This window comes from Passer domesticus, chromosome 4, assembly GCF_036417665.1.
Source record: "Passer domesticus isolate bPasDom1 chromosome 4, bPasDom1.hap1, whole genome shotgun sequence".
In the NCBI taxonomy this organism is placed as follows: domain Eukaryota; kingdom Metazoa; phylum Chordata; class Aves; order Passeriformes; family Passeridae; genus Passer; species Passer domesticus.
This window is the reverse complement of record NC_087477.1, coordinates 41490029-41517664: the sequence shown is the minus strand read 5'-3', so window position 1 is coordinate 41517664 and position 27636 is coordinate 41490029. Positions and strand designations below refer to the sequence as shown.

The 27636-nt window shown below is 40.3% G+C and overlaps 2 protein-coding genes across 27 annotated transcripts in view; both read right to left on the bottom strand.

Moving 5' to 3' along the window:
* Positions 1-13136, bottom strand: part of MND1 (meiotic nuclear divisions 1) — a 40439-nt gene extending 27303 nt beyond the window's left edge. The window contains exons 1-4 of one of the 4 annotated variants that reach the window (XM_064417417.1): positions 13064-13136; positions 10938-11003; positions 10097-10154; positions 8347-8495 (exon numbers count right to left, since the gene is read on the bottom strand). In XM_064417417.1, the coding sequence (XP_064273487.1) occupies positions 8347-8495; positions 10097-10154; positions 10938-11003; positions 13064-13066 (276 nt within the window). In that variant the 5' untranslated portion in view covers positions 13067-13136. Of the gene's footprint in view, positions 1-8346; positions 8496-10096; positions 10155-10937; positions 11004-12228; positions 12452-12602; positions 12654-13063 lie in introns of those variants that run through there. The other 3 variants (XM_064417416.1, XM_064417418.1, XM_064417419.1) reach the window with 3 other exon arrangements.
* Positions 13137-18912: 5776 nt separating this feature from the next.
* Positions 18913-27636, bottom strand: part of TRIM2 (tripartite motif containing 2) — a 118634-nt gene continuing 109910 nt past the window's right edge. For all 23 annotated transcript variants that reach the window (XM_064417399.1, XM_064417396.1, XM_064417393.1 and 20 more), the window contains 3 exons: positions 26973-27043; positions 24300-24440; positions 18913-23303 (listed from right to left, as the gene is read on the bottom strand). In XM_064417399.1, the coding sequence (XP_064273469.1) occupies positions 23151-23303; positions 24300-24440; positions 26973-27043 (365 nt within the window). In that variant the 3' untranslated portion in view covers positions 18913-23150. The remainder of the gene's footprint in view (positions 23304-24299; positions 24441-26972; positions 27044-27636) is intronic.

The following is a 27636-nucleotide window of genomic DNA, read 5'->3' as shown; positions in this document are numbered from 1 at the left end:
TATTGACTCTTTATGCCAATTTTGTCATTTTTGAGTAATGCTTAGACAGATCACCCAGTCATCTCCAATTCTTGATAAAAAGAAGAGTCTTTCCATGTGTTCAAAAATAATGAGCTGTTTGGCTGTGATAAGAAAGACCTTTTCCTCTAAAGCCTCCTTGTATCAAAATAACACATTTTGGTTTTATACTCTGGGTTTTTTGCTTCGTTTTTCTTTAATTTTACTCCTTTCATAAAAGGAAAATTCTATGAAGTGAGACTTCTATAACTGCTTGCTAGTAGCTCATTTCTGCATGCATGTTAATTTTATAAAGTAAAATACGCTATATTAATTGAATTAAATGACTTTAAGGTGAAGGTCAAAGTTTACATTAAATAGAGCTACAATTCACTGTGTCCATCAAACCCAGCTTTGAAAGTAGTATTGACTGCCTATCATCAGGCTGGAAGCTTCTGGCCTTACAGTACAGGCAAACTTCCAGACAGCACAGAACATTTAAGCCTTTAAAGTTTCTTGGGATGCTGCTTTTCTGCTGAACTGCCATTCCCACTGGCCATGCTGACCATGTGGCACAAGGAGATGTGCAGGGCTGTGTCTCTGCTGGACCTGACTGGGCTTCTGCAGTGAGAGCCCTGTTTTCACTTCCAGTTTCTTTTCATTTCAGATTAACAATTTCACTGCAATGCCAGGAATGGAGCTACCAGCCAGAGTGCAAACCTCTTCAAAAAGGTAAACTCTGTGATGATATTACCTAAAAAATTCAGTGTCACACACAACCCTGTTTGAAAAACCTAGTGGTTTTCCTGCATTATATCAGAATAAATATCGATATATCCTTTGTAGTATAGTAGGACTCTTCCTTCAAACCTACATTAAATTCTTTAGAGTTATTACAGAGACAGTTTTTTTTAAATTGCTCTTAAATCATGCCAATTTTACCTTATGCTCATCAAGAAGGAAGGAAAGGAAAACCTACATTTCCATTTGCCATCATGCTAATTACATATTAACAGTAAAAGGAAAAGCATGAAATTCAGCTAATGAACACCAAATTATAAAGTTGCTTAATTCCAACAGAAGCCTCCAGAGCACTGTATTTTTAGAAATCTACCATGACAGCAGTAACTAAGCATACTCTCCAGGGCTTTGTAGCATGCCATAAAACATAATTCCAGAAGGCTCTAATAAGCTACAGCATTAGAAGAGTCTTCTCTGATGGACATTTTAGGACATGGTAAATGCAGAACCATTTTAAGACATCACATTTTTCAAGTGCAAGATGCAGAAGTAACAAAAATTGTGGACTATTCTAATAAAATTTTATTAGCATTTTCCAGGGGACTAATAGAGGGAATAAGCCTTACAGGATCAATGAACAAATGGGCACAGATGTAATCAACATATCGACAATGTTTAAATCATGCAAATTCTCAGCTTCTTGCCCTAATTGCCATAGCTCCCCCTGGATGGTTTGAAGTGAGTTAGTCATATCATACCAGCTCTGCAGTAAGCCATTTCTTTTTGAGTCTGGTCCTTCAGTTCAAATAAAATGTACACATCAGTGAAAGCCAAAAGGCTGAACATGGGAAGGGTCACTAATTGTCTCTGTTGGGACAGTAATTACTGTGCAAGAAAAATAAAAAGAGTGAGTCAGCATAGAATGGAATCACATAGCTCACTAGGGCTGCAGATTATCAAAATGGTCAGGGCAATCCAAGGAAGGATAACTAACTAACTAACTAGAAAGCTAAATGACACATCCTCAAATAAGAGGGGGAAAAAAGGAGGCTCAGTATGCATATGGGAAGACTCCTCTAACAGCTTGGTCAACACACTGGGATCCTGCCTACATGTTACAGAATAATAGAATAGTAAGAGTTGGAAGGGATCTTAAAGACCATCCAGTCCCAAATACCTCTGCCATGAGCAGGGACACGTCCCACTAGACCATATTGCTCAAGGCTTTATAATGGCATTAAAAGAAAGACCTCTTCAGCCATCAGAATTTTATTTTTCCTGGAAAGGAACAATTTAATACATTGTCTGCAACCTAAAAAAAATTAAATTGTAAGCACACATATGTCTAAATTACTGAATGAGAAGAATGTCTAAATAAGTAATTCCTAACACAAGTCACATGTGTTAGTTCTGACTTGCGGTTCTGCAAACGTTGTTCTCTGGTTTAGAGGACAATTCTTTAAGCATGCCATCTACTCACTAAAAATAATAAAATATATATGAAAAAGATAGTGCTAAGCTTTCTAAATGTATTATAGCAAAGCTGAAGATCATGATAAATCTTAAGACATTTTATGCCCACAACTCCTTTTTTTTCAATAAATAGACAAATAATTTTTAAAAACACATTGAATACGGCTTTTCAATGGATAATGTGACAATATTACACTACAAAAATAAACTGTTCAATCAAAAGCATTAAGCCATGGATTCCAAAGGTTGCACATGTACCTCTAGGAATAGCTCATCACTGCTGAGAGGCAAAAAAACCCAAAACAGTGAGAGCCTGCATTCAGAACTATGAGAGGCTGAAAACTGTAATAGAGACCTGAGGTGTGTGAGGAGCTCTGCTAAGAGCTGATGCTGCACCATCTGCTGAGGACATTTCTACAAAGCTATGCCAAAAGCTTGCTCCACAGAACTAGGTCCCACAGGCTCTCCCTGCTGATGCAAAGCTCCATCCAGGGCACAAAACTAGTCCAGTATTTACAGCAACATCACCCGACTTCAAGCACTATCAGGCCTGCTACTCCCCACTGCACATCTGCCATCTCCAGGGATTTGTACCTCAGTTCAGGATTGGTTACTTTTAGGCAGCCACTGCTGAGCACTTGTACTTAACTGCAGTGCAGGATCAACCTCCAAACCATGTGGAAATACCCTGACAATTAAGTGAGCAATGGGATGAAGGAGGAGCCTGCTCACATTGCAACAATGGGGACAGCAGAAGTTTCCTGAGCTTCAGTCAGTGGTCTCAAGCAGATTTATTCAGCAACTTTCCAGTCACGGTATTTAAGGAGGAAAAATATATCTAAAAGGATACAAATAAACCAAGCTGCATCTTGAAAAAACTTCCTGATGGTTAAAACTCAAATTTTTTTTGTGTGCATCCTAAACAAAGAAGGTTCTCTCCTTTTACTTGTGTTGTCAGATATCTTCAGGAGGCTTCTAGCCAGATTACTCATAATATAAATATTTTTTCCATTAACTATTTTCAAACAATGTGCTTTCCTAACATAAGCATTTCCTAATATCCTAATACAACATTCCCTTCACTGCTTTTTTACTAAAATAAATTCTTTCACTTTTCATATTTCAATGCTCATTAGTACAAACACAATTTAATACATGTGAAGTCACTTGATTTCAACAAGTTCGTTCCTGGCCAGAGGGGTGGGGTTTGTTGAGTTGTTTTTGTTTTTTGTTTTTTTTTTTAACCAGCTGGCAAATGTGAGCCAGGATGTACCCAGTGCAAAATCTCCCCTTGGTTCAATATATGAGTCATGGGAAGTGAAAATCCCTCCTTTTACCAGCCTTAGGGCAGGGATTTAAGGAATAAAACATCAACTAATCTTTTCTACCTTAACTAACAGTGGCCCAATGCAATGCTTAGTGGGAGAAAAACATTGCCAAAAACTCTCAAGTCTCTTGGTCATGAGTATGTTGAAGCAAGCACAGGAAACAGCACAAAATGTCCATCCTGTATCCTGCTCTACAAAGATGCTGCTCCATCTTCGATGCGGTTCAAAGTGACACCATTTTGCTCTTAGCAGCTCTAACAGTTTTGGCTGTTCAACTTTCCCTTGCGAAAGCCTCGGAACACAAAAGATTAACCCACAAGAGAGCAACATCATGAGAAATAAAATAAAACAAAATAACAATACAGTGAAATGAACAGCTTTAAATTGAACAGTGAAATGAACAACACCACACAGAGGAAAAGAAACAAACTGGTTGTTTTCCCAAGTGCACATATACTGTCAATAGTTGCACTAACAACCACAACATCTTTGAAGTGCTTAGTATTTCAGGTCCCTCTCAGCACAGATGCAAGCGTTTTGCCCAAGACACAGATGAAAAATTGAAAGAAAATCTAAGCCGAATCTGTTTATACTAAGGCTACGTCAGAAAGATTTCTCTTTTCCTCACTCACAACTGTTATACCAAGAATAAACATCTTATTTTGTCAAACTATAACTGATCACAGGTAACTCCAGGCTTCTGAATCAAACAGCCAGAAAAATATTGATAAAGACCACATCATTTCACCTTTTCTTAGGGAAGGAAGAGTAACCCTCAGTTAGCTTCAAAACCCCTCAGATGCTTCAAAAGCTCTCTTGACAGGTGAGGTTGCATTAAAATTTTCTTCATTTATAAACATTGTTAAAACATTATTTCTCAGTCCACACCCTCATTCTTTCACCGTCTCACACCTGTACCCAATCTAAGCAAATGAAACTTCCACATGCAAACAAACCAAATGTATAAACCCGTCTCACCAAAATGCAGCTTCCAACATATTTCACTTTTTCAGCGGTCCTCTTCCCAGATGCATAAGGATAATCAAGAGGTGAAGAATAAGCACCTGACAGAAGGCATAAACCTTTAGGAGCAACCACACCACTGCAAAACAAATCAATACAAAATCCAAAGGGACCTACTTAGCAATTCTCACTGTGGGAGCTATTGGAGGAAATAGCTCTAGCAGATGCTACACAAACTAAAGACATTTGCTATCCTCGCTTTTCAGGAAAACAGGAAGAGGCCCAAGCAGTAACTTGGGGTTAGAGGGCACCACCAAGATCCTAATTAGATCAGCACAAGATCTGCCACATATACAACTCAGGGATTAGTGCCCCTCTCCAAACACCTGCCTCCACAAAAGCAAGCCAAATGATGGGGTCAGGCAGGGAAGCTGTCAAAAGAAACTTAAGCATTGTTTTTAATTGTGGTGTCTCTGCACACTGATCATGTAATAAATCCTTCCTGGAAAAAGTCTGGAATACACAGAACCCCTGTGAAGTGCAGCTTAAAACATCCAGACAAAACTGGCTTGATCTTCATTATGAATACCAAGCCAGACTTTGCTTCTGCATCTCCAAGATGGGGTGTGGCTTAATAATCACTAAAAAACCTGAAACAAAAAAATTGCTTCAAGAACAGCTCCTTAAACAGTCTTCCACAATCACAAGTTCTGTAAAATGCAGAATGCTATGAGCAGCCTGGCCGTAATGTTCTGAAGTACCAATGTAGGCAGGCAAAAGGTCCTGTAGCAGGCCCAACTTGTCAAACATAAGCCTCAGTGCTGTGAATTAGTAGGAGAATTTGCATCATGAAGAAGCCTGTTCTGTTCCTCCACATTGTTTTCTAATGACAATTCAGCATTTGAGATCACTCCTTTCCCTTGACTATTTATCCATGCCCTCAGGAAAAAAAGATAATGTCTCCTGGTAAAAAGCCTTAATTGCAGCATGAACTGAACTGCTGGATTTTAATACATGCTTTAAGTAAGGCAGTCTGTGGCTTTTAACTGCAAAACAAAGAGACCGACTCATGTAGTTAACAATCAATCTGGACAAGACACAGAGAAAACACATCTCTCAGCATGCCACAAGCTCTATGTGGGAATGATCAAAGCCAAGCAACGTGCAACAGAAATGGTACTATAGCTGACTCTTTTCCTCTGCTTTGTATGTTCTGACAAGAAGTTTTGTGACAGTCAGTGACTAGATTTAGAAGTCCTTAAGAAAATCTGTATGTGTGCACATCAAGAAGAGTACAAACACCAAAAGAGCTAATTTGAACTCGCAAACAAAACCTGTTATCATCTTGTAAAAACGTTCAGAGAGCTTCTCATTGAAAATGCCACCTTTCCCCTGTGTCAACAGAGAAGTTATTTTCAGCTAGTGAAAATGCTTTTCCCCAAAATGCTGAAATATTTCAAGTCTCATCAGAAAAGCAAAGTAATGAAAAGAAGTACTTTTGAAGACTCATACCATCATCTAAAGAGAGCTCTCATATCAATAAGCCCCTATGTCAGGGGCAGGGTGTAGTTTGCAAATAAGGTTCTGGTAATAAAACTATTTCTGGAACAGTTTTATATGGCAGAATTGTTCATATCAGAATAGTATATTTCTATATAGAAACAACATCACAAATCAATAACTACATGCCTATTACACTTTCACAATAACAGATGTGTTTGTGTAAGTGAAAGTACATTTAAAGCAGTCCAGCATATTTCTGTAGGCAATTCCTGGATACTTACTATGGAGCACATTAGGCAGATTCTGCAAGACATTCCAAGGAAGATATTCATCAGGGAATGCCAGAGACCTGCTTGACCAATTATGTTCAAAATTCACAATGGGACTAGACCCAAGGGCAAGGACAACAAATACAACTCCTTCTTTCAGCTACTTGGCTATAATATGGAGCGTGAGCAACAACAAAAAGGATCCAAGAGCAAATCATTTGCATTCAATGAAACAGTGGCACCAGGGAGTTTGGTGAACAGAGCAATGTATTTGGAATGTATTTGTTCAGTTTCTCAGTTGGCAATTTACGTGCTGGCAGAGCAAGTAGTCTTGTCTAAAACTTGTGTGAATGTACTAATAAGTTGAGTAATTTTACTAGGAAGTTCAGTTCCAAGTCACTGCAGAGTTAAACTAATCTGTTTCAGACAAATGAAACTCCACTGGAGTAAAAGCAGTGCATTGTTACTACCAGTCTATAAAAATCAATTTAAGTCCAGTTGTGCCAGATTAAGTCCATGCCTGAAAATAGTAAAACCATATTCAGCTAAGTCAAGCTCCCTTTTCAATTCAAGATGGGGGAAAAAAAGCATTTTTCTTTTGATTATTTTGATGTAACTGTATAAATATAAAGAAATAGCTGAAGTTGACAACACTGTACATAAGACAGCAATGCTTGAGATTCATTCAGAGCCACGCCTGAAAAAATTAATGGCTGTAAAAATGTTCAGATGCTACCCACAAATCTGCATTAATTCATATGATTCCTTGAAGAACATAATGCTAAATAATCAAGGGAAGAGTTGGCAGTGCTGTGGTACAATCACACCACATGGTCTCAAAAAGCTCATTTGCTCATCTTGTTATCTTATTCTCCTATTGCAAATAAACTGATGAATAGATGATTTCCCACTCCCATTAGAAGCAGAAAGAAAGACAGTTCCCAAAAAGTAGGAAAGACCCAGATCCACAGACAGCAACGCTGCAACAAAAGATGCCCTGCTCCTCTGAAGAAGAGCCTCTTCTGTCTCCTGCTGTCCTCTGCCCTGGCGAGGCCTCCTCAGGAGCGCTCTGCCCTGTTCTGGGCTCCCCAGTTCAAGAAAGAGAAGCAGCTACTGGAGAGGGTCCAGCAGAGGGGTATGGAGGTAAGGACAGAACTGGAGTATCTCTCTGATGAGGAAAGGCTGAGGGAGCCAGACCAGTGCAGCCTGAAGAAGAGATGACTTTCCAGAAGACAGGGGACCTTATCAATAGAAATACCTTAAGGGCAGGTGTCCAGAGCATGGAGCCAGACTCCTTACAGTGAGGCCCAGCAAAAAGACAAGGGGCAACTGGCACAAACACAAAGTTCTATATAAATAAGAGAAAAAACTTCTTTCCTTTGAGGGTGACAGAGAACTGGAACAGACTGCCCAGGGAGGTCATCAGTTCTCCTCTGGAGATACTCCAGATCCACCTGCACATTATCATGTGCAACCTGCTCCCAGGTTCATGGGTGAACCTGCTTTAGCAGGGAATTGGACCAGATGTCCAGAGGTCCCTTCCAACCCCAACCATTCCTTGATTCTGTGATTCATGATCAATTTGCTCTTTTCTCCTACTAAAAGCGCAGTATGGGATTACAGAAGTGCTCACAAATTAAGCCACCAATAAAAGCAGATGAAAACACAATGGCCTAAGTAGAGACCACTGCCTCATCTACTCAGGTTATGCATTGCAGCTGTCATCACTCTTAAGTTATTACCTCATGATAGCCTACATTATATAAAAGACACAAAAACATGCTACCTTTGAGTCCTTAAATTATACTTTGCATCATGACTAGCACTCTTACAGCAGTAAGTAGACAAAGGTTTCTCAAGCTCCAGTAAGAACCTCCAAAGTTTTCCTCAGATAACAGTAAGATAATGGCAATACCCTACCATGAGTGACAGATAATTCCTATAGTAAAATCTCTGTGTGTGGACATGTACATTTGTACACATGAGAGATATAAACAAGAATGACAAGGGGGTATAAGAAAAAGCAAACTCATTCAGATGATAAACAAGTATTTTTTGTAAAACAGATTTACCTGAGACTCCAACTCCTCCAATTTACGCTTCCTGGCATGAAGAGCTTTACTTGGAAAAGCCCAGAAATAATTAGAAGTTCCAATTCTATCAGTATCCACCATGCCATCATCAACAAGGCTCTGCAGAATCTCTTTCACTGACATCGAGGCTAATAAAAGCAAAAATGTAAAATCAGAACTGTATAGCTGCAGGACTATGGAGAATTATGAATAACACAAACTACTGTCTACAATCATCTGTATTCTCCTCCAGTGTCAGCTAGCTGGAAGATTTCACAAGGACAAACATGCCCAAAGCTTCACTTGAAGGAATGAATCTCTCTGAAACCAGCAGTTTGCTCCGAAACGCTCTTATTCTGCACATCTGCTACCAGATGTTTGCAAAAAACACTGCTCAGGAGTATTGCACAAAACACATGCATGTTACACCACAGTACCATAACAAACCCATGAGAGGTACCTGAGAAGTTGTCCTGCAATCTTAATTCTAACTTGGATTCACTTGTTTAAGTTTCTTGATTGGGAGAGTAATTATATTTCACTTTGTAATGCTTAACAAAGTATTTCATAGCAGCAGAGGCACTAAAGCCATCTGTCTACAGACTTGGGAAGGACAGATTCTAATTATATTCACTTCCAATATAAAACATCATTTACACTCACAAACATGAACATTTCTGAACACAACTGATCATCTCCTTTCAAACCTGTGGTATAATTCACCATTTTAAAAAAACGGTCCCTGTTCAACAAAGCTAAGTAGTTATGTTATCCTCAGGTGTTGCAGATATAAAGACTTTTGAGCTCAATTATGGGTTTTGGTACCTGATGTTCAATTTCAAGACTACAGGGGGGCCATAACTTTTGGAAGTTATAGGCTGGATGCCAGGATGGGAACAGCTTAGTAATTTTTCTTTTCAGAGTAGCTGGGGCTTGGATTGTGTGGCTAAATGCCTTCAGATGCAGAGGCAGGATGAATTTGCATTATTCAAAGGTGTTAATGGCTTTACAAACTTTAAACTCAATTTTACTGCAAATTACAACTAAACATATGCATTGACAAAACAATCAAGACAGCATCACAACTCTTCAGAAGCCTACAAATGCCTCTGTTAGCTGCTGACACAACTGAAAAACTCTGCTTTGTGATGTTCACATCTGCAGTTCTCTCAGCAAGTTCATTTGTTCTTGCGGTGCCACCAAGATAAGCTAGAGAAGGACAGTGGTATCTACCAAACATTATGCTTTGCCTCCCTTTTGTCAATGAGCATAGAAGGAAAACTAATAAGGAACATACAAAACAATCCAAGAGGACAGATAAATCCTCTTGGACCTAATCTTAAACCAACAGATCTCATAAGGAAGGTTTTTATAGAAAAGACAAACCCCTTCAATTTATAGCTGTCCAGCCATTTTTGGAGGGGAAAAGCTCAAGAGCACACTGCCCATGTATATTTGGACTAGCATTTTAAATATTTGTGATATTACAGGCAGATATTTAATACCTGAGTGCAAACAATGATTTCATACACTGAAAGTCACTGCAAGCCAGGCAGCTCAGAGCGTAAGCAAGCCCCCATCCCATGTCACTTTAACACTACAGCCCTGCCACTGACCAGTCTCCCATTCTAGCTGTATTTTCCATTATTAAAATCACAAACCTAAGACTGTAGCCAGGAAAATTTACACTGTAGGACCCGTCCCAAAAATGATTACTTGCTCAAGAGAAATAACTTCTATAAACACTTACTAATCCCTTTTTCTTTTGGAGCAATCTTCTCTAGATCCTTCAACTGGAAGACATCTTTCTGTGCAAAACATAAAAGACATTTCAGTTCCAAATGACAGCATCATCTAAGCCCGAGTGATTTTTACACTAAATCAATGCCAACAAAAGCAAGTAGGAAATACTGTATGTTTTGGTTTTGCTTGAGAGCCTGCATATCCCTCAATAGAACTGGAACATTCTGAGAATTAAATAATAAGGAAAACACTATTATTGTAACAAGCCCTGCTCTTTCCTTTGGTGATCTGAAGTCGTCATATTTCATCTCAAGATAAGACTATAAAGCCCTTAAATCCCAGGTTAGACTGTCAGCACAGATGCACCATATTGCTCCAGTACTCAAGTGTCGCAGTAGCTTTTCTAAAAGGTAAAACATGGTGTATTACACGTGCCACCAATACAACTGTAGATCAGCTTTTGGATCTCCAGGTTTCTCCTCCACAGGGACCCTTTCCAACTCTGCTCTCAGTTTTTCTAAAGCTCAGATTTCGTTCTCCTCTCATAAAATACAGCGAGATACTTCCTAATTTCCTGCTGTCCCCTCTTATGGTAAGAGACTCAAAATGAGAAGATGAAGAATTTTAACACCACCTGTTCATCTTCATTCCTTGGCTCCACCTGGGGATGAGCCACCTGATCAGAAGTTAAATGAATGAAGTTTTGCCCCTGTAATTTTCACCCTGATGTCACAGGGCATCAGTGAAATGCTTGCTAGGATATAGAGCTCAGCTACATCCCCAGTTAAGCTCCTTTTAGGACCTGTTTTCCCACCAATGTAAATGCAGGACAATTACAAGTTACTTACTGTTTCAAAAAAAATCTCCATCATGCGGGCCCTCTTCTCTTCAAAACTCAGTCCTTTTTTCTTGGACTAGAACAGGGGAAAAAAGAGAAAAATAAACCAAGACATTCAGCCATCAGAATAATTAGTATGTGCTCAGAATTCAAATCTATTTACCTGCAAGTTATATTTGCCATCCTTTAAAATACCTTACCACTAAACTCAGACTTTCAGAGAAACTCCTTCTTTGCAAATAATCTCTACACTGAGCTCATCTATTGAATGGAGAGACCTACCCTTAAGTTTGGAGCCAGTCATTCACATAATCCAACCCCACTCCAGCCTCAAGGCTCCTTGGCACGTATCAATCCCAAAATATGTATTTATACCAAAGCACACAAATGTTTAATAACTCTTAAAAAGACAAGGAGTACCTTCTGTTTGGTTTAGTGAGTTTTTTTTTTCTAATTGCTTTCTATCTTGTGATATGCAGACAGCAGTGTGAGTTGTAGGCCATTTGGGTTTTTTTAAGGAGTTAAAGAGCATTTTGAGGTATGCCTTTCTTCAAAGGTCCAAACCAATTTCATAATTTCAAGGTCACATTTTAAAAACCATGCTGCTTTTATTTCTTTTCTCTCTGGTTGTGTGACCAAGCATTAAATAATGTGGGTTCAACTACAGGCAAAAGGCAGAAATGGCTATTCACAAACTAGTATCAACAATACCAAACTGAGAAACAGTCTCCTCTGGTCACTTTCAGAGATGCTATTTTGATGTGCCTCTTATAAAATTAGGGTATCAAATATTTCACAGAGAATTGGAGTTTTATTAATACCATTTAGCATAATCCTCAACAACCCAAAAGCAGCAGCCACAATTTGAATCTGAAATTTCCCCTTGCCCCACTCTCTGATTCACACATTGTGTGCAGCTACAGAAAAGGGAAAGGGGGATGGAAAGGGCCAAATAGGATGTTGGCAAAAAAGGTCTCATTTTAAAAAACAAACAAAAAAAAGGCATATTGTCACCTATAAAACAGTGGAAGTGGATAGTCTAATAAGATACTTTGAGAAAGACATGGTTATGTTTCCAAGTTTCCAACAGAATGGAGTCAACACTATCTTTACTTTTTAATAGCAGTTTCTTTTTAAAAAAGAACACAATCAGGCAGCAAATAACACTTAAACATAGACCAAGAGCAAAATGGCCAGACTGACTTACTTTTAAAAAACAAATGTCAAAGCTAGCTTATGCAGCTGCAGTAATACACAGACAAGAACAGAGGCAATTTAATATTCTATTTAACAAAGAGCACCATTACTATTTTTTAGGTTCCTTCTCTCCTCTTTTAGCCAGTGATACCCCAGATCAGCACTGCTGTCTCCTGCGATGTCACTATATTGCAGGATGAGAATCTGGAGCTCCTACATTCAAGCAGGAGCACGAACAGAAAGCAGACGGATTATTTAACTTCCACCTCCGGCCTTCTCCAAGAGCCCGGACACCGCCAGCAGCAGCAGGAACAAACCGCGAAGGGACGTGGAATGGAAGGGGCGCTTCTGGAAGCGTGTGCTTGCAGCTACGCCCCTCGGGCGCCAAGCTCCACACCGCCACTCCAGCAAACAGAGCGAAACAACGAAGCCAAGAGCACTCCCGATGGAGGTTATTGACTTTCACGTTAATTCCCACCTCACTGGCAGGCGTTCCCCACCACGCTACAAGCATCCCTCTCGCTGCCGCTCCCGCGGGCAGACGGAAGAATGCGGTGCTGTGAGCGCACTCGGGCACACCTGCGATCCGCTCTGCCCCGCAGCCAGAGGCTCAGCCTGGCCACACCTGGGCTCCGGGCCTCGGGGGGAGCAGCGGGCACCGTGCCCACCTAGGGCCACTCCTCCGGGTGCCGGCTCGTTTACATCGCTCTTCCCCAACCCAAAGGCACGGCCCGCGCCGTGCTGCCGCTGCACCCCAGCACCGGCACGGCGGGGCCTCCCCGGAGCGGGAGCCCTGTTCCCCTCAGAGCCACCGGGGCGGGCGGACAGCGGCCGTCACCCGCCAGCACCGTGCTCGCGGCTCCCCCTGCAGCCCCGCAGCCTTTGCGGGCGCCCGGGAAGGAAAGCGGGGCGAGGCGGAGGGCGGGCGGCCCCGCTTACCATGTCGCGGTTTGATTCCGGCGCCACCGGGCGGGAAGAGGCCGGCGGGAGGGAGGGAGAGAGGCCGGGAGGCCGCGTGCGCAGCGCCGCCTGCCGCCCGCCCCGCCCGGCCCGGCCCGGCCCTCGCCGCCCTCACGGCGGGCGCGGGGTGGCCGCACAAGTTTTTTTATTTGTTCGTTAATTTTGGTTTGGGTTTTCGTTTGTTGGGTTTTTGTGGGGTTCTTTTTGTTTTCATGGGTTTTTTTTACCAGCCGGGTGGTGCTGTAGAATAAAACCGAGGGCACAAAAAGAACGCGTTAACCGTGCTCTAACGCCACGCGTATTGTCACAGGAACCACGGCGTGTGGAAAAATAAAGCCCTCGCTGCCCGTGGAAGGGAAGGGCCCGGCACATCTGGTGTTGCTTGAAACAGTTGTTCATTGCGATGGCTGTTCTAGCGACTTTAATTACTGACGGCTTGCTTTAATTATTATTTGTGTTGTAAATCACTTCAGCTGCAGCAAGTTCTGGGAAATTGCTTTGCAACAGCAGTGGCTTCATATCTGCCATACTAAGTCAAGAGTTTAAATACAAGCAAATGAAAACACGCAAGCGGAGATGTTCAGGCAGTTCCTGTGAATATTTTTGATGCCTTTTACTATGTGACCTCTTCCCTGAAACCTGAAGTTCTTTTCCGTGTAGCCAATGATCCCATTTCTCATTGTGCATGCCACAGTATTACTAAAAATGAAATGCAGATTAGTTAAGACATTTTTAATACAAAGCTTTTTGTTCTTTCTCATGTGCATCACATTTTCTGCTTGCTAACTCAGGATGAAATCTGTTGGTACACCCCCTCACCTGCTGTTGAGGGCTCGTATTCTGTCTCACTGCCTTTTATTTCCTTTGGCCAGCCCTTGAGGTGACAATGTCCCCACGCTCCCTGTGACAGTTCTTTTCCTCCTGTCACCCTCACCACTACAGTCCAGGGGTCTGGGCCCCTTCCTGCTCCTTCACAGCCTAAAACAAAACCGAGCTCTGCTGTTTTTTCTGCTGCTGCCAAGCAAATGGCTGCTGCAGCATTTGCCAAGTCCCCATTGCAGCGTAGGTTTTCTCCGAGCGACACATGAGTGGCAGGGTGGGTGTCAGAGCTGAACACGCTGCCTGCAGTAGAGGAAGAGGAGAGGAAGGAAGGGTTTGCAGAGGGGCATTCACTCTTGATGTGGGCTTGGGTCAAGTACCTCACGTCTTCTGTTCAGTACTCATGAGGCAGCAGTGCTCCCGTCTGCCCATTATTTGTGAAGACCGGCAGAAAACACCCAGGTGTCATCCCCACACAGAGCCAGCACACGGCTGGAACACACACCTGGAACCACAGCTGGAATGCATTCCTTGTTTCAGAGGTTGAATGTGATCACAGCAACCCAGAGAGCCCATCCACCTCCAAAACATGCTCTTGAGTGATATTGGGGCAAGTGACTCAGCAGGTTTTCTCTGCCCATGGCCCCTGGGTGATGCGTTAAGCTTTAGCTTTCATATTTTCCAGATTCTGCACTGCATTAGTAGATAACTCTGAACTTCATATCAGGTGTTCTCTTCACAGTTTAGTTAGACAAAACAATCCTTTTCCAGCCTGAGAACCAAAGACACCGTTGCAGCTTCAGACCCAAAAGGTACAAACAGCAGCAAATTGAGGAGAGCAATCTGGGAGGATGGAACTTCATAACCTGAATCTGTAATTGGGCAATCAACCCCAATATGTAAATGGACCAAAACTTATAAAAGTGTGAAATCTCATGACTTGGTGTCCATCTTGGGTGGAGGCACGGCTGGACTCTTGTACTGCCCAAGGTGTATCCTTTGAAGGCTTTTTAATAAATACCTACTTTATTCCTTAACACTGTCTAGCCTCTGTTCTAGGGAGCCTCACAAGGTATCATGGAGACAGCCAAGGCTCAGCTTCCCCAGGTGTCCTGGCAGCCCTGAAGCCCTTTCACAGTGTCAGGAAAATCCACAAACACCAGAGGTTTGGTCCAAAAAGGAGACGGAGGAGTCCTGCAAATCTTCAAATAAAGGGAGAGAGTCCACTGGGGCACACGCCCATGGGATTTTCTCTCTGGAGGTTTCAGAGGGCTCATCATTCTTTTATCATAAACTCCCAGCTGCAAGTTGCCCTCTTCCTTTCCCCACTGGCTGAGGTAATAGGAAGGTACAGTCTTCCCAAACCACCTACCATATATCCCCTCTGTACCTACTGTTTTACCCCAAAGCTCAGACACTCCAGCTTGTGCAGACCCACTTGTTTGTTTCAGGAGCCGAGCTGTCTGGGGCTGCCCAAAGTTAGTACAGACATTAAGACCCATTTCAAAGATGTTAACCCCATACCTTCACCCAGCAAATTTGTTGTAAAGACATGAGCTTTCCTCTCCATGGCCACATCACCGGGTTCAATTTGCTCTGTAATAAGAGGTTCCCTAACACCTCCCACATTTTGCAGCACCTGATCAAAACTAATTAGTTGAAAGACCGCTGGGTGAAAGAGGTCCCAAACAAAAGCGTCTATCTTATGCTTTGGCATTTGAGGGGTGGTTTTCCATTACTGCAAGGAGTGGAATAAATGACTCCTAAAATACATGAAGGCCTTGCATTTTTAATGGTCTTCAGAATGTTAAAAGGTGATATTTCACAAAACTGCTAGTTTTTTGTTATCATTCTCAAAACAAGACAATGGATGGAAATACAGTGTAATGGAGACTTATAACTCTTTCTCTTAGAATATTATTCTCATTTTCCTGTGATTTTCTAAACTTTAACAATTTGGGCTACATAGGAGTCTGACTGAGATCTTTTAAGTACCAGTGAAAATAGTTTTCCACTGTTCCTGAGTTAGAGAAAATACAGTGCTTTGTCAGTGTAATTATGCTTGGATGAGATGAAATTTCTACTCTCCTTAATTTTACTCTTACAATTGATGGTAGCTGAATTACAATCAGAAATTCTGTTTTGAAAGGACAATAAAGCGACGATGGCAGAAAGCTTAGCCAGTAGAGAATGAAAATTGTCCCAGTTTAATTTTGTTCCTTTCATACATATGTGCCAAAGCACAGTCTTAATTACATGAGCTATTTTTTCAGAGGGGAAGAGCTCAAGTCGAATATGTCAGGAAAATTAATCCACAAACACCGGAGGTTTATGACCAAAAAGATGAGACAGAGGAGTCCTATAACTTAATTCCAATAAAGGGAGAGGTCATGGGGCATTTCGCATGGGTTCTCTCAAATTTTTAGAGGACACAGCCTCCTTTTTATCCTAATTTCCCAGCTGTGTTTCCCACTCTCTTTCCCCAGTGGCTGAGGTACTTGAAAGGTACAGACTCCCCAAAACACCAAAGACTCTTTGTAGTGTATAACCCCCCCATTTGTCTTTTCCTTTGTGTCTCTGTTCTTTTTCTCTAAATCCAGAGATTTAGCAGAGTCTTGAGTGAGTAACAGTCTGTGTCAATTAGTGGAATTCCTATGGAATTTATGGTTTCCCCCATTGCTTCTTTCACCTCGCTGTATCTGGCCTTATCTACCATCAGGCCCGGTTTGTTTGTAAAGTCACCTCCTTCTCATTCCTTTCCAATAGCAGATCAGTGGATTTCTAGAAGGGTAAGAGCAAGCCTTTTGAGTCCTGTGGCTGCCTCCTACAGCACCTGTATGACTGACAGCAGTAGAGCATGGAGGACAGGGAGATGTTCACCCCTGGGGGGTGATACCAACTTCTGTGGGATCCAAGCAGTGTGTCATGGGCCGTGGCCACACATCAGGAAGCAATATGATCCATGAGTATCCCATAGAGGCCAGTCTGCAGCATCTGCTGCCTCATTTCATCCTTGAATGAGCTTTTGGGCTGTAAGCAGATGTTCTCCCTACAAACATTTAACCCTTTAGTGAAAAACCCTTGGTGAGAAATGCTATCTGCCCTCCCCCCAAACTTACTGCTTCCACAGCTTTGCTAGGCAGAAGTGAACATTATGGTTTCCTCAGGTGAGTAGCTCCAACACTAGGATTTTGATCATGAGGCATTTGTCTAGAGGAACAAAGTATTCATACACCTAGCTCAAAACAAATCTGAGGGCAGCAGCCTTCAACTGCATGTAGCAATGAGCAGCAAGTGCTGGGTATCTCCTGCACCAGCACAGCTGGGGCCTGCCTAGGGAGAACATCTGTCCACAGAAATGGCATTGACTGTTCCACTCCACTGAGATAGTTCAGTCTGGTCCAAATTAGGGAGCATTCACATGAACATGAACAGTCAGTAAAACTGTAGGGAGAGTTAACTGCAGAGCAGCACAGCTGGATGTGAGAGAGAACGTCAGCCTAAGGAGCAAGGAAATGTTTTTGAACATGCAATGGTATGTTAAGGGGTACCACTCTAAAGAGAGAAAGCCTGGCTAAGGGTAGCTGCCCAAAGTGCCTGCACCTTTAGTTACTTAGGCCCTATTCTCCCTGACATTGTTACTCATTGGTGAGACTGGGTTCTCTAGTCCTATTTACAGAACACTTAAAAGATTCTGCTGCCTCATTTAGGTATTTTAATAAGTACCACAAGAGGGTCAGAGGAAGTCGGCCATTTACTGCAGATATTTTCTAGTAAACAAAATTGTTCCCAGTATTAGTGTTCGGCCTGTCTGATTTTGCTCAGTGGTGAAGAGCGTCTGCTGTAGTAATCCAGGGAACAGAAAACATTTCTAGCCTGTCAATAAGAAAAGATTTGCAATGTAACAAGCATCTTACCTACTAAGCCCAGTGGTTTCAGGATATCCTGTGCTATTGCTTCTATTCTTCGTGATCATTTTTTACATGGGAAGGAACAGGTGCTCTGCAACTCTGAATGTCAATCCAACACTGCTCAGCTTTAAGATGTGATGTTCTTTTAGCTGGTAGACAAAGTCTTTTGTAATTATCTGAGCTTCAGGGCAGATAGACAAGTACATTCAGCACTAAGAGTCTATTTGCTAACCATGACAGAAAACCAAAACTGATCCATTACCTTGTACTAAGTTTGTCTTTAGGAGAAAAATGAGGCCTTGAAACATGACTGCTGACACTCCCTATGACTTGCAAGAAAGAATAAAACACATATTCCTCTAGAGGCTTTGGAAGAAAGACCTACAAAAATGGACAGCTGCTCACTGTTTCAGCTGCCTCATTTCTGACTGCCCTGCCACTGAGCAAACACTCATCACTGCGGGTTTCACTGACCCTGCTAGTCCCCTCCTTTGAGGTTGCATCCAGGCCAAATGATGCATCTGAAGATTGTGTCTTACTTCATGAGCAAGTTCCCAGTCACACTGAGTTCTCAAATTATTCCAGTTTGGAGAGTTCACCCATGACCAACAACACATAGGTACTATGTGAAATTGAAGTTAATACAAGCTGGAAATTTTTTCTTACAGGAACAGAGTCAGACTGAACTCCTAAGGCAAATTTTCTGTTCTCCACAGTAATTTAATTTGGTTTTCTGCAGCAGACCATTGAAAGATTATATCACATCTCAGCTAAAAAGCTATTGTGTACCTGTGATGCAAGCAGAAAAGCTTACAGCTCTTAATCTTACTGCCATCAATGAAAATCTTAATTTTGATTCCTGGACTGAAGAAGGAAGAGAGGAACAAGGAAGCTTCAACTCTGCACCTTCTTCCCAAGAACAGCTCAAGTCTGTCTTTCCTCTGAGTCAACATAAAAATTTAATACCCATGAAAAAAATCAGTTTCCTTAGCTTGTGGTGTCAGGGAAGAAAACCAGAAAAAATTACCCATCTTCCTGCATTATGGGTTTACTTTTAGGGACACGTGAGTACGAAAAATAAATCCTCAACCATGAAAATAACAGAGGAAACAAGCTTTATTTTTATTATTTGAAATTTTTGTGCGTGGTAAAGGTACACATTTGACTTCGGTTTTCCTATATTTCCAAGACAGAGTAATTTTTTTTGTCAGCTAAAGCATTATGAATACCATGGCACACAGGAAGCTAAAACTACACACACACACACGCACGCACACACACACACACACACACAAACACTTTGATGTGTATCTTTTATCCTTGACCTTAAGGAGAAAAAGTCAGTATTTAGCTTCATAGGGATTTAAAAAAAAACAAACAAAAACATCATCATCGACAACAAAAGAACAAGTGAGAAGAGTATTTCATTATGAGTGTCAAGAGAGTGCAAGGCTTACATATACACAAAACATATATTAACTTACAAAGATGGAATGTACAAAAGCTTTTTTAAAAACATGAAAAAAAAAGAACTGGAAACACTCCTAGAACTGGAAAGCTGCAGCATATCAACTGGTAGAGATTTCTATCAGGGGCTGCTGCCATACACTACTCAATTTAGGGAACATTCCCATGTCATAAAGCCAAAGAAAAAGTGTCAGGGTTAAGGCTGTGTTGCTCACAAACATCGACTGAAGTGCTGTACATTCGTCAGAAATAAAATGACCTGTTAGGAACCTTCCCACTCCATAGTAAAAAAGGTATTTTGTACACTTCTACAAACAGGTCAGATAATCACTGCTTGAATTCTTGAAGAAAAGTTTGACTTTACACCATGATTTCATAACAAGCTGTCTCCCACAACTGAAAGTAATTTCTTTATAACAAACACAACATACTGGGCACTTATAGTTCTCATTATGGCAACACTAGATCCTTATTATAAAAAATATTGACATCAAATCAAAAGCGTTCTAGCTTCACAGAACAGATGAGCATTTACTAGTAAATAGCACTCCATCCTCATGAGGCAATTGCTTGCCTAAACCATTTTCCTTTTCTTTTTCAACACACTGGTGCTGGTTTAGCCTATGTAAAACTCTCCTATTGTTTATATTGGATTTATCTGAGCAGATCTTTTTATTCTATTCACTGAACAATGAAAATACAGTTGGCTAGTTTGTCCTAAAATGCTCCATATGACACAAGATCTAATAACCTTTTGAGATTACTTTTGAGTTGAAGATTAGTTAAATGAAGCACATACTTCCACCATTCATGCTGTGCTGCTAGTCAATTAGCATTCCAGGGAAGTCAAGGGGACATTTGGTTGTACCTGAAATCTGGCAGCAGCATGCCTATAAAGCCTTTAATAAATGCTAACAACTCAACAAATCACATAGTGCAATTCTGACCTTCCCTTAATTGGATGAGAAAAGAAGTCTGCCAGCTTTTAAGTGCAGAATTTCTGCTTTGGTTGCTCTTGTAAGGTTTGTAAGCCAAGCATTTTAGTGAAGTTGGCTTCAGAAGCACCATAAAAGAAATGTGTTTCTCAGTTTCCTGGTGCCAGGCAGATAAGGTCAGACCTTGGAAGGGAATGTCCTATGCCACTAAATTTGAAGTTGACAGCATTTGCTATCAGAAATAACTTCAAATTTGTGACATTCTTTAGGTGCTGCTCTGCTGATAATGTCTGAAAACCCAAAAGACTACTCAATTTTTTAAAAAAATCCACAAAACTCCTAATAGCTTTGAGCTGAGTTGTGAGGAGGGTTGTGTGCAGAATTCACTTATTTCATCAGGATGCACTGGGCTCACAAATGTTACCTAAAATCCTGCTAAACAATGCTATACCAAAGGACTGAAAAGCTATTGAAGAAAAGTGTATACATTAAATAGCACAGTCTTAAGTATATTTTTTGATATATGGGTTAGGATCTATCTGATTTTCATGCTTCTCAAAGTATCTGACAATAGAGGATTTGACATTGTTTTCTGAGGGGTAAACATGCAAGCTTAGTAAAATTGTATTCTAAAAATCCATATTTGGAACTAAACACGGCAACTGACAGCCACAGCACATTTTTTAAAATGTTTATCTCAATCTGTGCAAACCCTCTTTATTAGTAAATGCAGTTCAAATGCCTTTTCTTCATTGTTGTGCCATTTAAGGGTCTTCCAATGTCAGAAAGTGTTATAAGGACACTTAGAATGAAAATTTGATCTACAGCTTTGTTAAATTTTGATAGGACAGTTTATTTGTAATGACTGAATTTTAGGACAAACTCAGTTCAAGCAGAGGGTATTTTGTTCTCTTAGTAATAACAAACTTGAGTTTTAATATTCATAAATGTTACCACCAGTTTCTTAGCTTCGTTATACAGTCCTTAAGCTTCATGCACAAAATATTTATTCCACTGAAGAAATAAGGAAACTTATATTTGCACGAGAAATTTTAAATTGGTTCTATGTGCAAAAAACAAACAAAGGAAAGAAGAGGAAATATCTTTAGAAAACAGTAATTAAAAACCAGACAACCCCCCATTTAAGAACCTTGGGATCTGCATTTTTACAAGTCAAATGCAACTTTACAAAAAAACCATTAGTTTTTCTGAATTAATCGAAACAACCACCTTATGTTTTAGAAATAAGACAAATACTTATAACAAAAAATTTTATCAAAGATTTCTTTCTATTTTGCAAACATGCTGAAAATACTCCCTTGTTTCTGACCCAATGCCCTTTCATTTCAAGGCCCTAAAAATGAGAAAAGAAAGACAGCACTTCCCAGGCTGTTGTAAGCATTGGCAGCAAGCTCACTGCTCCTCAAGCAACACTTAAAAGGGAGCACCATTCTATCTATATCAGGCTACAGTAGCAATTCAACCTTTGACCACTGGATATAGAAATAAGAATAAAGCCAATGCTACTTTAGAAAGGACAAGGTCATACTTTAAAAACCCCCAACAAACCAAACATTAGAAACAGAACCATGCCTGTAAGCATTTCCAGTTAAATTAATACTTCAACAAAGAACACAGTAGAGAGATCTGGCAGAGGAAGAAAGGTCATTTTTTGCAGTACTGCCATTGTCAAATACCATACATACGTTCCAGTTTGCTGAAATAACCCATGTTTACTTTTTTTTTATTTTTATGTAAATCAGTCATACATACATACATACATACAAACAAATTGGAACAAATCTCACAGTCCTTGTTTTGTCCTCTAACAAAATTCCCTTTGATGAAGGACTTCAGGAATTGGTTCAAATTCATTTTTATTCGTAACGTATTTTTTCTCGCATAAAAACAAATAGCTTTGGTAACCCTTGGCTTTCCTATACAACCTCTGTTTACCACAGTTCCTTTGGTTGTATAACGTAGGTCCTCCACAGGGTACTTCTCTGGCTTTCTGTCCTGTGTGAAGCTGCATCTTATTTTAGAGGTTAATACAATGAGTTGCCGTAAGGAAACATGGCAATGAACACGTACGAAAGAGTGGCACACATGAGGTTAATTGACTTGACATTGTAATAACCCTGATCCTAATGAACTAGTTTGGTATCAGAAGGTCTGTGGTTATACAGAAATTCCACTCCCACTAATGTATCGCTACAATTAAGTTTTTCCAGAGCTTTAGAAATGTCAGGTCTCTGCAAAGTCCTTCCTGCACATTGAGCAAGAGGAAGAGTGAAAAACAGCCGCACGAAACAATCCTTCATTAATTCCACATGAGTAGGGAATTTGCATTGATTCTCATAGTGCTAAACACTGAGCTGTGTTGACGGTTAGAGCTAGACGGATTTTGTGAGACTTAACCTTATACTAAAAGGACCTACTTGTTATACACAGTAAGACTGAAGAATGTTAAAAGTGTAATACCTACCATGATAATGAGATCTAGAAGATTCCCAGGATCACCCCTGGGTTAAATAACATGTAAGAATGATACTTCTTTAAATTTGGAAGCTCTGAGCAGGAGCTATCCTTCGCAGTCATCAAAAAGCTTTGGGGACTTTTCCCAAACTTTTCTCATTTTTGCCTTATTAGTTAATTCCAGTTTCATAGGATGCAGTTTGTGTTTAATGTCACATTGTCTTTATGAATTCAGTTACAGAGGATTTTTTTATTAACACTTACAACAAAAAGTTCCGTGAGAAACATAAGAGGTGCAAGTCCTATGTAAACAAGGTAAGTTTGGAAATAATCACAAGAAGTCCATAAGAGACTCCTTTGTTATTAAAAATGAACACAGAGTAGGAGATATCCTGCACTGGATCTCTAGGACGAGTCTTTTCTTAAGGGTGGGTGATTATCCAGTTCCAGAGCTCATTGCTACTGTAAGTATCGATAGACCTTGAAGCAGTGATTTCCAGAGTCTGCAACTACAACGTGGCCGTCTGAAGTAAGAGCCAGACCTTGGGGACCATAAAGGGGGTCAGCAGAGGTGTTAATGTAGGATAAAAATGATCCACTTCCATCAAAAACCTTTGAGGGTGAGAAAGCACAGAATAAATGGTATGAATAAAAAAGGAAAGTAGCGGACACAAGTCTGCTCATATAACTTGTACTGTTATACTTCTCATTTCTGAAACAGTGGACATACAATAGAATAAACGAGGGCAAAGTCTATTCTGTTATCTCATAATATGCAAGTTTATATACAAATGTATGTTCTTAAAAAGAACTAATTACACCCACCAGGATCATTGGCAGGAATTAACACAAAACAAAACAATAATAATAAAAAATAAGAACTTCGGCTGTTCTTGTTCTAAAAATAGCCAACTACAATAAATCAAACTTAATTGGGAACTCTATCAACACCTTGTTTTCCTAACAAATGTCATTGTTGTGGCTAGCCCGATTCTTAGGTTCCCACACAGAGAAAACCAGGAATTTGTTTACCCTGTTGAGAGTGCTTCGTGAGAACAACTCATAAGCAGCTCCCTCAGTTTTATATTCAGTGGAAATAATACATACACATATTTATTAGGTATTCTTTGGCAAACAAGACCTTGTGATTAGCACTTAAAAGACAAAAAGAGTGCAACTCTCATAACTTGAAAGCAGAATAATTTCTCAACATTTAAAAAAGATGATAAAAATCTGCTGCATTCACCTCAGGTCATTTGATTTTTCATATTTTCCACTATGTCTCTGATCTTCTGTTATGGTGATTACCAATTACTATAATCTCAGCAATGCTTGGAAGGCTCATAAGTCATCAAGTAACTTTTGGAAAACTACTTGGCCCCAAAATTCTTGGTCACAGTGGCCATCAGAGCTGCCAGCAGCCACACTGAAAAGCTGACAATCTGACACCACCAGACCTGATAGTGGACAATGAGGCATATAAAGGATGGTGTGAGAAACCACATCACTTCTAATGCTGATGGTGTTTCTTGGGCAGTCTGAAGGCCAGAGGTGGCAACCCATTTGTTTTTTTTTAATCAAGCACCCTTGAAATATAGAAATTTCTACCTGTATTCGGCTGTTTCCCCAATCTGCTACAATAATATTTCCATTAGAATCTACTGCTACTCCAGTTGGTGCATTAAATTGCCCATTTCCTTCTCCATTTGATCCAAACTTCAGCATGAACTCTCCCTCCTGGTTAAAGACCTGTATGGGTTAAAACAACAATGTAAATATGGCATGGTATCAAGTATTAGTAATCTAGTAGTACCAGTTCACCTGCTAGTTAAAGGAGGAATTGCAGAATTCCCAGGAACACACAGACACAAGATGGGAGAAAAGGTGTCCATCTCTCCCTTCACTCTATTACACCATACAGTGTTTCCCTTCTCACTAAAGATCTGATTCATCTCAGACATGGAGGCAAAGGGCCCCAGAATTCTTCTGCAGCTTGTGCATCTTGAACTGAAAAAAGCTGAATGCAGATGCAGCACTGGGTGCTTTGTTTCTTTGGAACTGAAACACAATGGAGCAGATGCTCTCTTCTCTGCTTCCATCATCTAACGCACATTGCAAATCATGGCACGCTGCTCTCTGTAGACAGGTCAGCAACTGAATTCTCTGTGATGGTAACAGGTTTAGACAGCAGAAGGATGGAGCTGATCAATGACTATTCTGTCAGTGACCTGGAAGCACCAATGGGACCAAACAAGGTGCAAAATGTGTCATTTACATAGTACTCTAAAATATTTTAATCTATCTTGGATCCAGGCCTAGCTAGAGCACAAGCTCCAGCAGTATTCTTAGGGACTGACTGTGGCTTGCACAAGAAAATGAAAAGACCTGAAAAGTGCCAAGTGTACATTGAAGTGCTGATAAGGTGGAAGATGTCAGGGAATTACTGTGTTCTCAAACACCCACAGTGAACAGAGAAAAAAAACATTTGGGGAAGGAAATTAATGAAGTACCAAGTTAGTGCCTCAGATGATTAAAGAAAATAATAATAAAAAAAGCCAACTAATGAAAAAAATAGACAAAGATATATTGCTCTCTCCTGGGCTGAAGTGACCAAATGAGAGAGAAGCCTACATTGCACAGGGTTTTCAATAAAAGATGCCTGAGGGAAGGAACATCCTTGAAGGTTAATGGGGGCGGGAGAAAAACATTGCTGAGTGAGCTTGTTTAATTGAAGACATTGGTGGCAGGAAGCAGCTTTGGGACTCATAAAAGTGAAATTAATTTGTTATTTATAAACTAATTTGTTATTTAAAAGAAGATGTACTCTCTGCTCTCAGATTATAAACTCTCCAGAGTGTCAACAGTTATATGTACCAATTTGGAGAACACTACAGAAATAAGAATCTTTTCTGGTTAGTACCAAATTGTAACAAGTAACATTTGTATCCCATTAAGTCACACCAGAGACAGATGGGACACTTTGTTCTCATTAGACATGTAATAATTACAAACCCTCTAGGATGCCACACTTCTTACATTTCTTCACTTGCTTTTTTTCATTTCAGTTTGCCCCTTGCTGTTAAGCCTCTCCAGGCATTCTTGTTACCAGGCAAACCTTGCTTGTGGAGAGGTAATTTATGGAGTTATGTGCCTCCTGCTGCTTTAGGGCTCCTGCAGCAGTCTTGGTTTGTGTGTTGTAATCCAAACCACGAGCTGCTACTTCCTCAACAATTCCAAAAGGATGTGCAAGCAAGGTTGCTGTTCCAGACCTAGGTGATTCAGCACTGCTCAGGACAAAAAGGTGTCTATGTTCAGGCAGCAACTTCCTATTTCAGGTAAATATATAAAATGTATTTTTTCAATTAGGAACAGTGAAGAACTAGACTGAGGGTTGGTTCATCTGCGTGTTCAGTCAAAACAGGCATTAGGTGAAATGGCAGGGATTTAATTTTGTTGGTGTGTGGGACTGACACACGTGTCCTGAGAGCCCAGGCAGAACAGCATCCTGCCTCTGTGCCCCTGCTGCTCTCTCCTGCAGAGGGAGGGCACAAGAGCATGTGCAGGAAGTGTAGGAAAGGGAATGCCTGAGAACAAACACACGCAGCTGAGGCATTTCTGAAGTGGCCTGTATCTGCTTCACAGACATTTGCCAACACATCTCAGCATGTTTCCTTGGTTTGGTTTATTACTGGGACAAATAAATAAACTTCCTGTCATACCATGACTTTAACAGGCTGCGAGTCAGGACTTCCCATGGGTGTAAGGACTAGTGGCCAGTTCTGCCCAGTGCAGGAGGCACTGAATGAAAACCAGTAGTTACATGGGTTTTAAGAGAATCAGGTTGTAAAATGGGTCCAGTAATCTTAAAGCCTATAGGAATTTAAAGACTGTCATGTATCTTTGCTTTGTTATAATTTTACAACGAAAAATATGGAAAGCTTTTACTGGGAAATTCAAAAGCCAGACTTTTAAAAGAAGACAGAATATAGAGTCAATAACAGGTTTGGCAGAGGGCTACTAAAAATAAGTAAAGTTGAAATTATTTATGTTCAAGCAATTGTATTAGACACCATTATAGTGACACCAAAGGCAATGGACTGTATCTTTATTAAGCAATGCACTGCATGCAAAGTTCTCTGAAAGTCCTGTCCCCATAGCAGAGCTATTTCACACTCCCTATATGCAGTGTCATCTCTTTGGTTTTAACAATACATTGTTTTCCCCAAGAAAGTATCATAATAAAATTAAAGTGGCAACTTTCCAAGTTGCCATTGACTGTACCTTGACAGAATGGTTATGAAAATCTGTAATGATAATTTCATTGTTGCTGTTTACAGCTGCAAAATGAGGACCTGCAATGCAGAAAAAGAAGGAAAAAAAAAGAGTAATACCATTAAAATAAAACTATGATTGAATTAAAAAAGAAAAAAAAATCAGCCTGCCAGCATATTATGTTTGGCTTCTGAGCAATAGTAGTCCAAGTGGGAATCCCAATTGTAAATTAAAAGTAATTTTACTTCATGTTTTTTTTAAAAGCTCAGCATGTTTTTTGTAAACACAAATAATTTCTTTTTCACCCAGTTGTCAGCTATTGTTACCAATAAGCATTGTTGATTTCTCCCTCTCTTGTATACATATGACTATGCAGAGATTTACAGGCTTATTAACAAGACAAAACATGTAGTGCTTAAGCATGAAGTTGTGTATACACTGAAAATTGTTATCAAAAATCTTCCTGTAAATTCTTAATTGAAATATTTTATGCTCTGTGTGCTCACATCTTACAAGCATTTAAGCTAACTAGTTTTAGGATAAATAAAAAAGTTACTTAGAAGACCACTGTCAGGGAAAAAAAGGGCATTTTCTACTTTACTTTGTATATTGAAATATGTGTGCAAATTTGAGTAAAAAACAAATGGTAGCTTGAAAATAGGCAAGTACCCAA